At 37.2% G+C, this 13,274-nt stretch overlaps 1 protein-coding gene across 1 annotated transcript in view; it reads left to right on the top strand.

Annotated features, from left to right (window-relative positions):
• Positions 1-13,274, top strand: part of PPP1R36 (protein phosphatase 1 regulatory subunit 36) — a 35,829-nt gene that overhangs the window by 14,606 nt on the left and 7,949 nt on the right. The window contains 5 exon segments of the mRNA XM_024750856.1: positions 703-789; positions 1,308-1,402; positions 1,497-1,563; positions 3,711-3,809; positions 8,442-8,576. Coding sequence (XP_024606624.1) covers positions 703-789; positions 1,308-1,402; positions 1,497-1,563; positions 3,711-3,809; positions 8,442-8,576 — 483 coding nt within the window.

The following is a 13,274-nucleotide window of genomic DNA, read 5'->3' as shown; positions in this document are numbered from 1 at the left end:
TGGTTAGTTAGGCCCATTACTGCTTGGTAATGCTTGTACAAAAACTATAGAGTCAAAGCAACCCTGAGTTAAGTAAAGGGTCCTGAAACCTTCTTCGAGATCCTCAAGCTTCTAGAAGAGTCCACAGCGGTGATAACGAGGTGGCTGCTCTGGGGGCAGGACTGCCTGGCGGGTAAACACATGGCCCTGTGGCTAGAGAACCTGTGCCCGGTCCTGGCCTTGGCACTCGTTAAGTGATCTTGGTCCAGTTACTTAATATCTTTCTAAGGTTCAATATTTCTCATATGTAAAAATTGTAATAATAGTAATAGTTTCCTAATAGAGTTGCTGTGAAGATTGAATGAGGTCATGCTTAGAAGCACATAACAAGTACTCAGTAAATCAAAAAATCCTTCCAAACTGATCACGAGCTTTCTGTTTCTTCTGAAGTTACCGCAGCATTTTCAGATGGAAACGTTTTGTGTATGGTGGTATTCAGGGGGCTAGTGATACGTAAAGGCTGAGTGTAAAGTCTGATCTTTTCATCTTTTTTAGATGATTGTACCACATGTAAATACATGAATTAAGCACAGCTGTGCCTCAGATCCTCTCCAGGACACTCACAATATGTGCTGCTCCTCAGGTTCCATGAGCTATGGTCATGCTCTGATTAGTTTCCCCCGGGAAAAGGTTAAGTTCCTAATTTTCTCATTTCTATTACAGTTTTACACCTGCAGTAGAACTCAGAGAAAGAGGAAAGAAAGGCAAAGCAGTTCACTTTGCTGAAATTGATGGTCCAGCTTCAGACAGGTAGCTTAACTTAGCACCATGGCAGTGTTGCTGATAGCACCTCTCAGCAGAATGGCTTAAGCCTCTGCAGATGCTAAGAAAATATCATTCCCGTCTTCCTAGGTTGAAATGCAAATAGCCATCAAGGAAGGAACATGCGCTATTTCACAATTATGGTGGGAGTTACAATCATCCCAATAATGTATCCCTGTGATAATTTGGCTATTAGCAAATTTTCAGCTTCTTTAAAAAAAATGAAAATGATAGCTATGCCAAAAATAGATGATTTAAATGATCTATTTTGGATCAAATTGGTATTTACCTTTTATGTAAGGCAGTGTGCATTCCTCCTACCCCTAGCATAGTAAATACAATGTTTAATAAAATGTATTCCAAAATGATCCTACATTAAATGAAACCCACACATGACACTCAGGGTCTCCTTACATTATAGTAAACACCTCATGTGCCTCAGGGTAGATAAAATACAACTAAAACCTTTCAAAGCACTATTATAGACTGTTATATCCCCAAAACAGGTTGACAGATAAAAGGTTTGCTTTAAGAGACAAGTCACCCAAAGGCATAGAGAAACGAAGTCAGCAGGGCAATGTTACGCTCCACGATGCTAAATGTGAGTAACTGCTTCATCATCCTTACATGTATTACCTGGTGTCAACAGGCAGCTCTTTGTCCCTCTTTCAATTGTCCATCTTCTCTCCTTTCAGTTGTTGCTTTGCTTTTGCTACAAGATACTGAGATGCAGCATATCTGTTCTTTTACAACATTTCTGAGGTATGTAATGCTTGTGAGACATTTTAGATCTTTTATTTTGAAACCATCCCATCTGATAAATGAAGACAAATCTGATCTTTGGAGAAAGGGCTGGCTCTATGCAAGCCATTCTCTCAGGATTCAGTTTCCAAGACTGAGACCAAAGAGAGGAAGCCAGAAGTTACAGGAGCCCCAAATAAAGTCCAGGGCAAGGAGTATGGTGAGCACGTCGTCAGAGTCCCACTGAGACTGCGCTATGTATATGTTGGTTAAAGGGTATACTCATTTACTGAAGATCAGTTTTCTCCACTAGTTAGGTTTGGCAGCCCCAACAAGTACTAGGTGTGTGACTCTGGGTGAGCTTTTTGATCTTCCCGAGCCTCAGTTTCCTTGGATACAAAATTGGAAGTAATGGTGTCTCCACGTGGCGGTACGTGGAAGGTGCTTCTCCTGGCAGCTGCACTTGTAAGTGCTCAGTGAGAGTTGGGTATCCTATGCTGTGGGCAGCGCTCACAGATTCCCTCAGCATTCAGTAAAGGCCGCATATGGCGAACACCTGAGATTCTCTGCCTGAAGCTTTATTCTATGGCAGGAGCACACTCAGCCTGCCTGCAGGGCTACAGGACAAGCTTGGGGCACTAGGAAGTCAGTGCCCGAGAAGCAGCCTCCAATCAATGATATGCTGGAGGGAGAGTTGGTAGATAAATATCCCAGCTTCCATCTGTCAGGATAATTCTAAGTTTTCTACGCTGTCTCCTAGAGTCCCTCATGGTACTGAACTACATTGGTCCACAGTGATAATGAACTTGTTAACACCCCCTTTCCATCTCACCTCCCCACTCCCCTACTGATGTTTCTTGTGATCACTTCCTAGTAAACTACTTACTCGCAAATCTGTCTCATGGTGTGTTTCTGGGAGAACCCAACCTAGGACAGGTAGTTATCAATACTGTGAAAAAAAAGTCTGCAATGGTCATCTTCATCTTGCTCTCAAGGTATGGTTAAGGAATGCATGCCAGAGTAAGAATTTCCGTTTGGGGCTAGAAAGGAAGCAGCAAAAATCTTGTAAGAATATTTAGAAAGAAAACAAAGCCTTCTAGTTTTAAAACAAATGAGATGGGATTGTAAATCGATGCAGTCTTTTTGGAGAGCAAAACTTATGAAACTTTAATGTGCAGATATTCTATGTCCTAGCAATTTCACTTCTAGGAAGTTACTCAGAGATGTGGCTATAAGAATAATTACTGCAGCATTGTCTATAATATTTTTTAAAAACCCAAATATCCATCAGTAGAGGATTAGTTAAATAAATTATGAAGTATAGCATACTTTATCCACCTGTTTAAAAAAGTGAGGAAAATCTATACATGGTATCATGGAAAGAGGTCCATGTTACACAGGTAAGTGACAGAAGCAAGTTGCAAAGACTTGTATATACCGCATTATCCCATTTGTTACCAAAAAAAAAAAAAGTAAGGCATATATTCATGCATATGTATGTGTGCTGGTGGGGGAGGACCTTATATGTGATTGCTTATGCTCTAGAAGGTTTAGGACGGATTCATGCCAAACCCTTAACAGTGGCTGCCACTAAGGAGTAGGATGGTGACAGAGGAGTGAGGGGAGAGTCTTTTTACTTTTTACATTTGTGTACATTTTTTTTTTTTTTTGCGGTACGTGGGCCTCTCACTGTTGTGGCCTCTCCCGTTGCGGAGCACAGGTTCCGGACCTGCAGGCTCTGCGGCCATGGCTCACGGGCCCAGCCACTCCGCGGCATGTGGGATCTTCCCGGACCGGGGCACGAACCCGTGTCCCCTGCATCGGCAGGCGGACTCTCAACCACTGCGCCACCAGGGAAGCCCACATTTGTGTACATTTTTTAAACAACAACAAAAAATTACCTGTATTATAAAAACACTTTAAAAATGAAAACTAATTGGTAAGCAAAGCTATAATTCAGTTATAACCTCTCAAAAAATTTTGTTTACGAAAATCAGGTTTCTTATATCTTCAACAGTTATAGTAGATAGAATTTTAAACGGTAAATTAGTTGTGTGATGGGTATGGTAACATGTGTTTCTACTTATTCTTGTGTGCCCATATATTTTTTTGTGACAAGCTTTTTGTTTGAAATATGTTTTCATTATTTTCTTTTAATCTCCCCATAGGAATAAGAATCTTGACAATTTCCTCATGGCATTGTTGTACTATTTATATTATTACTTGGAAAAAATCTCACAGGAAAAGAAACCCAAAAGCTGTGTGGTGTAAGTAGAATTTTCTAGTGTACTTTATTTTTATTGATTGATTTATTTATTTTTGGCCACGCCACGCAGCTTCCGGGATGTTAGTTCCCTGACCTGGGATCGAACCCGGGGCCCTGGCAGTGAAAGCACCGAGTCCTAACCACTGGACTGCCAGGGAATTCCCTGTAGTGCACTTTAAAGCTTTATCACTGCCAGTATTAAAACTAACTTTTGTCTAGGGTAAAGAGATGATGGAAATTTTAAAATCTTGGAGTATGCTAAAACATTTTACAGGAAGGGGTTCACCAGTTTTAAGTCTCACTGAATAATTCAGATGGGTATTCTGTTAACTAAATATTGCAAATAATATAGACCAGCACTGCCCAATAGAAGAGTATGCCCAATATGTGAGAGCCATATATGTAATTTAAACTTTTCTGATGCCATATTTTTAAAATGTAAAAAGATACAGGTGAAATTAATTTTAACAAGATATTTTATTTAACCCAATGACTCAAAAATATTATCATTGCAACCTGTAGTCAATACTAGGAAGTTATTGATGAAATACTGTATTTTTTTGTAGTAAGTGTTTGAAATGGTGTCTATTTTACAAATACAATATACCTCAATTCAGACTAGCCACAGTCAGTGCTCAGTAGCTACATGTGGCTCACAGCTACCATATTGGACAGTGCAGATAGAGATATTGTTTCTGTGTTTGTCTTGCTTACAAAGTTCTTGCTAAAGGGTTTGTAAGCATCTAATGAAAAAAACTAAGAATGTAAAAAATTAACAGATATGACCAAAATGATATTATATATCATAAAAGAAAACGACTTCTTAGGCTACATGTGAAGAATTTAATCACTTTAGGTGGAGGTGGCTCGGAGCTATACAGGGCAAAAATCTGGGAACTCAGAATCCAGAGCAGAACAATGTCTCTCAGGCTTGGTGGCCTTTGCAAGCCATGGAACTTTCCCAGTGCCCAGGCTGCCCTCCCCACTATATGTGGAACCGACCCAGTGATTTTGCTGTTAGGAATGCTGGATAGAGTCATCAATTTGTTGTTGTAGAATGTTTTCAAAATGCAAGATCCTTGCATGTAAACAGGCAGTTTGAAAAATTTTGTGGATAGATAAATGTCTTGGGATAGCAGTTTTGTAAAGAACCAAATAAATAATTCAAACACTACTGCTATAGTAAAGCCATTATAATATGCAACATCTAGCAGAGCAGCCAGAGAACATGAAGTGTTTCTGTGGTAGCAAGCAAATGGGCTCAAGCCAGCTGTGGGCTCAGAAGGTTTGAGGAGTCTTAACTATTTCCAAAGAAGAAATTTATTAGATTTTGATAGCATATTAGCTTATATTTTGTATGTTTTTTTCTAATTCTGTGGATTGTTGCTAATCAAGCAGAGACGTTGTGGGGGGGCGGGATGAATTGGGAGATTGGGATTGACATACATACACTCTTGATACTATGTATAAAATAGATAACTAATGAGAACCTACTGTATAGCTCAGGGAACTCTACTCAGTGTTCTGTGGTGACATAAATGGGAAGGAAATCCAAAAAAGAGGGGATATGAGTATATGTATAGCTGATTAACTTTGCTGAACAGTAGAAACTAACACAATATGGTAAGGCAACTATACTCCAATAAAAATTTTAAAAAGAAGCAAAGACATTGTTTCATTTCTTAATTTATAGAAATAGATAACAGAAGAAAGGTTTCTTAGTTATTTTAAAAATATACTAAAGGGCTTCCCTGGTGGCGCAATGGTTAAGAATCTGCCTGCCAATGCAGGGGACACGAGTTTGAGCCCTGGTCTGGGAAGATCCCACATGCTGCGGGGCAGCTAAGCCCGCATGCCACAACTACTGAAGCCCACGCACCTAGAGCCCATGCTCCGCAACAAAAGAAGCCACTACAATGAGAAGCCTGTGCACCGCAACGAAGAGTAGCCCCTGCTCGCCACAACTAGAGAAAGCCCGCACACAGCACCGAAGACACAACGCAGCCATAAATAAATTAAAAAATTTATTAAAAAATAATAAAATAAAATATACTAAAAATTATTAGAACCCAGTGATATATGGTAGACTTTCATGGAAGGAATCAGTTACAGAATGACAAAGAAAAATCCAAGCCTTAAAATTAATGGTTCTGTGGTGTGATTCTAAAAAAAGCATAACAACTTTTCATTTTCAAGCTTCCAGTAGTCAGTTGGTTTATTTATTATAATAGAAACAAATATAAATTACATTGAGATATCTGGATATAAATAACTTTAAGAAAAAAAATAATTTCCGTCAAAATAGTGAGGTATAACATAGGGATAATAGTAGCATTCACTTTACAGTTATTGTCCAGATTAGATGAGTTAATGCATATTATCTTAGCCTAGTGGTTGGCCCTTGGAAGGAAAGCCTATAACCTGTGAGAGGAGAGCAGGAAGAGTTACAGAAGGATATTAAAGATACACTTTGATGGTCTTAGATGACTAAATGCCCTAATTCCAGAAGAAAAACCCTTATCCCCATTTAACAGATGATGAAACTAAGGCTCAGAGAGGTTAAATGGCTGTTGTACATGCCAAGTTAGTGATGGAGCTGAGGCTAGAATCCAGGTCTCTAACTCCAAAGTCTCTGCCTAAACCACAGTGTGGTGTCCCCACATCCCTTACCAATGAACTCGACTCTCTGTCCCTGAGTTTATCCATCTGTAATTAGGACTTACAGCTTCTGAACAAAGGTACAATTATGTATGCAGTTTTAAACATCATAAGTATTTTCAAGTTATTACAATCGTTGTAATCATAATTTTTAATGGTGGCATAACTTTCCATCAAGCTACTGTATGTTAATAACTTACTGACCTACCTATTAAGAAGCAATGTAGTATAGTAGTTAAGGGTACAGACTTTGGTGCCTGGCTTCAATCCCACGGGGGGACTCATATGTTAGGTTAATGTCAAATCCTTCAATAGTACTTGGCTCTATTACTACAGCCTGTATTACTACTCCTATTATCCCTCTATTTTATATATTTTGGGAGTCTCCAGTTTTTCTGATAGTCAAATAGATAAATAATAATTGCATTGAATATCTTCATGCATTAGATTTCTCCCCTAACTTTGGATGATCTTTTACAAAGAATAAATTTCCAGGAGAGATTATTGGATCAAAGTTTATGACCAATTGTATGGCACTTGAAATTATTACTAAAAAATTTTTCCAAAGGGTTATACCTGGGTTTATTTATTTATTTTTTTTTTCTTCTTTGTGGTACACGGGCCTCTCACTGTTGTGGCTCTCAACCACTGCGCCACCAGGGAAGCCCCCTGGGTTTATTTTAAATGCCAGGCTCTACCCAGACCTACTGAACCAAAATCTGGAAGAGGGGTTGCCCTTGGGAATTTGCACTTTTAGCAAATACCCCAGGCAATTCTTACATATATTAAAACTTGAGAACCATTGGCGGAAACGTTTCAAAGCATTTCTTCGTTGTTGTTTGGTTTGCTTTGTTGTCAACAGCAAAAGAAGAGATTAACTATAGGCGGGTCTGGCAAAGCAGGGGTGAGGATGAGGGAAGGCAACAGGGAGGCAGGCACAGTGATGGTCACCGGGGTGCTCGTGGGTGTGTATGTTGGGTTTATATGATATTTGGGCATTTAAAGTTGGAACCCACCTTATCTATTCCAGAAACTCATTTTATTCCAATTACTCACAGGCCTTCTCACCACAGTGATAATGTTTTGTGCTTTGAAACATCCATATTATCCTTAAACCCACCACCTTTCCCCACGGCTTATCCTCATGCAGTCAGTCTAGTGATTAACATCAGAAGGGGCAGGTTGTCTTTCTTGTTTAGAGTGCATTTCGTTTGGCTTTTATCTTTCTGAAAATAAAAAGGCAGAGACAAAGTTAGTGACACTTCATTTTTCAATAGCAATCATTGGAATGTATTGTCGGCAACGTTTCCTACTGTACTGTACAGCAAAAATGTCTAAAATTAGGCTTCAGACATGCTGTAACTTAAAAACAGGTTGCCTTTTAGAAAGTACATTTGCAATTCAATTGGAACTGGGGCTGTGTTTTCACAGGGAAGCAAGGTGATTGTAATTGATGCCAAAGTTCCCAGAGTGGTATTCCACAGATGCCTCCTTAGCAAACACAGAATTGAGGGTGGGCAAACATTGAGTAGTTCAAACATTGAGCCCCGGAACTTAGTAATAACATCAGAAACCCAGGGGAAGCTAAGGTGGGAAAGAGTCTCCATGGCTGTTTTAGCAAAACAGCAGGAAAATTGGCTGCTAACTGCCACAGAAACTAGTATAGGCAATTTGTTAGTTGAGCTGTTCTATATAAATTAGGACTTCCTGTGTATAAAATTGAGAATACATATACAATTTATAAAGAATCTATTTAAAAAGTGAATATTCAGCATAAACTTGAGATGCTGATTACAATGATAAATATCAAAGGGCTTTGAGGAACTTTCTCTGCCACAGCTCAAATAAAATAAATGAAATGATAAGTGAGGTGTGTTGACTCAGGTTTCTTTCAAAATAGTTTATACTTCTGACTTTTTACTAATTAATATAGACATTTGCCAACATTAATCCAGATTATTGTTTTTCTTTTCAGGGGCCTTGTAGAGAAAAAAGAGATGGAATTGGTTATCAGTAAGTTAGAAGCAGCACAGAAATACTTGGCACAGAAGTACTGTGTCCTCGTCCTGGGCTTGGGAATGCCTGATAAGCATCACATGTGCTGCGGAAAGTAAGTCCCCACTTAGGATTTTGTTAGATCTTCACTTGTGTGTAGATCCACATCCTTACAACCCTCAGCTTTGACTTTTGGTGCCCCTGAGAAAGGTTCCTTTTTTGTTGTACAGAATCACTGGGCTCAGCTGAGACTCTGTCCCAAACACATGTGACGTCTTGTTTGAGAGAGCCAAATGAGGATAGGAAGAATCCCAGAATCTTGGCTGATATTGTTTTTTCTTTTTTCAAGTTAAAGTTGGTTTACAATATCATGTTAGTTTCAGGTGTGGCAGATGTTTTAACAACCTTCTACTATTTGGGTTTAAATTTCTCTCAGGTTATATCAGTTCAATGAAATCTTGCTTTCTGCCAGGAAGGCTTCTTGCTGTCTGACAAGGGCCACTTGGCTGCCTTGGGCAGGAGGCTGAGTGATGGGCCAGGGTTGAACCGGGTATTGGGTGTGTCCCCTCCCCTCCTGCTGCTTGTTTTGCAGCAACAGTTGTGGGTATAAGTGCGTAAGGTGGGAGTTGTAAGATGACCCTGTTTGTGGGAAGGCAATTTTTACCTTAGGATAACAGTTCATACACTACCGTAATTAAAATTTTAAAGTGTCTTATCACAGGAAAATTCGGGGTCACAGGAGAGAAAACTCCAATCCTTAACCCAAAATCTCCTTCTCTTAAGTAGTAGTTTCGCAACAGGCTCAAGATCCATGCCATGGTCATGGCCAGACCTTTTACATTTTTTAAAAACTTTATTGGAAAAGAACCCAATACATGATTTCTCTCTCTCCACATTCCCCCACATTTTCAAAATACAAATATTTGTATTGTACATACTTTTTTGTGTTCCACATTTTTTCTGTGTACCTTCTATTATTCTGCTTATATAATCTCACCTACCACTTTGAATAACAACTGTAGTCATTCTGTTGTATAATATACCAGTTTGCTTAACCATTCCTCTTGTGTACATCTGTGTGGTTTCAGTTTTTCTGCTTTCTAATGTTTTTGCATTGAATATCTTTATATAAATAACTTTGTTCATTTGGGCTGTTTACTTACGGCTTATTACCCAGAATGTACTTATCTGGAAGGCATGAACAATTTTATAGCTCTTGTTACATATTGCCAGATTGTCCTTTAAAAAGGTTAAAACATTCTTTATCACCATAAACAATAAGCATACTTGTTTTTATTAGTTTAATATTTTTGATAGCTTAAAGGTATATAAAAATCTTAAGGATATTTTATTTGACTGAATATTTTTCATGACTATAGAGTTTGTGTTCTTTTTTTGTGTAAAATAATTTATTGCCTGTTCCTCCTCTAGTTTTAACCATCTATCAAGTGGAAACTGGGAATTTGTATAATTTATATTTCATATAGCAAGGATTGGTTACTTGTTTTTTCTAGTTTGTTGCTTTCATTTTGATATTTACGTTTTTACACATTATGAAAATGTTTTAAGTTTTTATTTATTTGAACATTTCCACCTTGTTTCTGATGCTATTCAATAGTCATACAAGTTCTTGCATTCCTGGGTTCCTTCTGTTCATTTCCAGGCTAAACTCCTCGCCTTTCTTTCTTAGTTTTTAAAAATAGGATTAAAAAAAAAAAAGCTTTGATCCATTTGAAATTTGCTATATCTGATCAGATGAGCTATGAATCTAAGATATTTTTTCTTTACTAATAGCCAACTTTCCTGTAATATTTATTAGTGATTTTTTCCACTGTAACATTTTTTGTTTATTAGATGTTGAATTTTTCTAATATTTTAACCCATTTTAGGGAATTCCTATTGAATTTTTTTGATTAGTTTTTCTCTTTTTAACATCAGAACTATACAGCTTGTATTTTGCTTTGCTTTATTCAACAAACATTATTGCTCTGTGGTAATTGTGGTGCTAAGTGCCAGGGTACAAGGAAAATGGTCTCTCCTTTCAAGGAGCATACAGTCTATTGGAGGAGTCATCAGGTAAGGAGACTAGTGACTGGTGTAATAGAGGTATAGACAGAGATTGGGCACCCAAAGCAGGAAAGGCGAGGAGCAGTGGACCTCAGGGAGTGCAGGGCTGGAAAGGAGGTGATTTAGCTGAAAACAAGTACTCACTCCTATTACCTCCAGAAACCTTGTATTTGGTGATCTTGCCTATTTGAGATCAATTTCACTATTAATCAAGTTCTAAGCAATATCTACCAAGAACCTTTTATTGTTTATTGTATTAAGACCTATACTTTAGCTTAGGAAATAGTGTCATCTTTGCTATCTTGAATCCTCTCAAAGAGCTGTAAGTTGTATTCTCCATTTATTCATATTGTTCTTTATTTTGTCCATTAAAGTTTTACATAGTAATTGTTAAAGAAATTTGTGTGGTCCTGAATTAGATTAGCACTTATGTATTCACGTAATCAATGTTTTAAATACCAATGTGAAGTTTTGGTTTATTTATTTGTTTTTAATTGTATAAGTACTTCATGAACATATCCTAAGGGTAAAAAATTTAAATAGTTATGTATATAGTTTATAGTTAGTTAGTACTGTAGAGTTAAAAGTTAAAGTCTCCTACTTCCTCCACCATCCTTCAATATCAATCTCTCCCCAGAAGTAAGTACTTACTTCTGGCTCAATGTATGTCCTCTTGGTTTTCTATCCAATTATACGTATGCACTTACATTGTTGTTAAATACATCGGATAATGCTGTGTTGTCATTCTGAAATGTGTTTTTTTCACTTATAAATCTTGGATATTTTTGAAGATTAGTACACATAGCTCTACCATATTCTTTTTAAAAAATGGAATAGTTCTTAAACCATGGACATTACGGACTTATTATCATTAACTGATTATTTCCCTGTTGATGCATGTTTGGTAATATATTTTTGATGACAAAAATATATAAGAATGCATTTGGTTTTATCAGTTTATGTCATAACCTATGACACATGTTAAACACATTTCCTGCCTATGTACAATTTTAATTTATCTCCTAGGATTTTCTAGGTATATAATCATATCATCTGTAAAAGGTAGTTTTTAATTTCATTTTTTCCTAGAGTCATATTTAAAATTTTTAATTAGCTATAGTAGTAACATTTCCTGTATCTAATACCATTAAAGAAGTGACTGAAGTCAGCCTTATTTTTTTTCTGTTATAAAAGAGAATAAGCTAGCACATGCTATTTACTTATTGTTTGACCCTTGGTTTAAGTGATGAATTATTTATCATGTCGAGAAAATAACTCCTTGTTTCCCTATATGTTCAAAAATAGTTTTGTTCTTTCTTTTTATAAAATTAATGCATAGTCGTGTACAATAATTAATCAATACATAAAAAGGAAAGGGTAAATCTGTTGTCAACATTTCATTTATTATCCTTTCAAACATCTCTATATGCACACCCAGACACACAGTTTTACATAAATAAATAGAATTTATTATTCTATAACATTACACCTGTAAAATATACCCAATAACATACTTACTTAATAGACCAGTTGTGAAAATTAAGTGATATAATACATATAAAACACTTAGACCCATCCTTGGCACATACTATGTATTCAGTAAAGTTAGCTATTATTATTCCTTTTTTGTTGTTATTACTGTTATTGCTATTAATCTGTGGAATTTGGTAGTAAATATAACTCTACAACATCACCTTTAATGGCTTCCTGGTATTCCAAATATATTTAACTTATTGATGAGCAGTTGGAATATTTCCTTTCTAAATATTAGGAATAACACTGCAATGAGCTTTCTTATACCTATATTTGATGTACTTGTCTAGTTTGTCCTAAAGATAAATTTTTTACAGTAGAATTCCTGGGTCAAAGAGAATGCATATTTAAATATGATGTATATGTTTAAATTTTGAAAGTCCTGTTCAAGAATAGATGTTACTATGGACAAGAAAATAAATGGAAAAACAGATAATTTGTTAGAGTAAAGGGACTATGGGCGATTTTAAAAGTGCCTTGCGTTATGGAGGACTTCCCTGGTGGCACAGTGGTTAAGAATCCACCTGCCAATACAGGGGATACGGGTTCGATCCCTGGTCCAGGAAGATCCCACATGCCACGCAGCAGCTAAGCCCGTGCAGCACAACTATTGAGCCTGCACTCTAGAGCCCACGAGCCAGAACTACTGAGCCCACATGCCACAACTACTGAAGCCCGTGCTCCTAGAGCCCGTGCTCTGCAACAAGAGAAGCCACCGCAATGAGAAGCCCGGACACCACAACAAAGAGTAGCCCCCACTCGCTGAAACTAGAGAAAGCCCATGCGCAGCAACAAAGACCCAACACAGCCAAAAAAAAAAAGTGCCTTGCATTATCAAACAAGTTGTTGGATCTTTTGAGACCTAGACTATAATATTTACTGTTTTCCTGTTTTCTCTTGAGGTTGTATGATTTGTCCTCACTGCTTTGTTATAGTTTGAGAATCTAAAACACTTAATGAAATTCTATATTATACTTTGCTGTTCTCACCTGGTTTTTCCAATTTATTTTACTTTATTTTTTATCATTACCATTAACCTTTACTAAACATTTTACTCTATCCGCATTTTAATGTCCTTCATGTGAGAGTGGATTTCTACCCTTTCATGTAGTGAACTTTATAACAATTCCATGTGGTTAAATTTTTTCTTTTTTCAGGTTTTCTGAGTCTTGAAACCTTTTCTTTCCACCTACAAAGAGAAACATCAGGTGGA

The sequence above is a fragment of the Neophocaena asiaeorientalis genome, unplaced genomic scaffold (assembly GCF_003031525.2).
Source record: "Neophocaena asiaeorientalis asiaeorientalis breed wild unplaced genomic scaffold, Neophocaena_asiaeorientalis_V1.1 scaffold140, whole genome shotgun sequence".
NCBI classification, from domain to species: Eukaryota; Metazoa; Chordata; class Mammalia; order Artiodactyla; family Phocoenidae; genus Neophocaena; species Neophocaena asiaeorientalis.
Note: the sequence above shows the minus strand (reverse complement) of the source record. Positions and strands in the feature narration are given on the sequence as shown.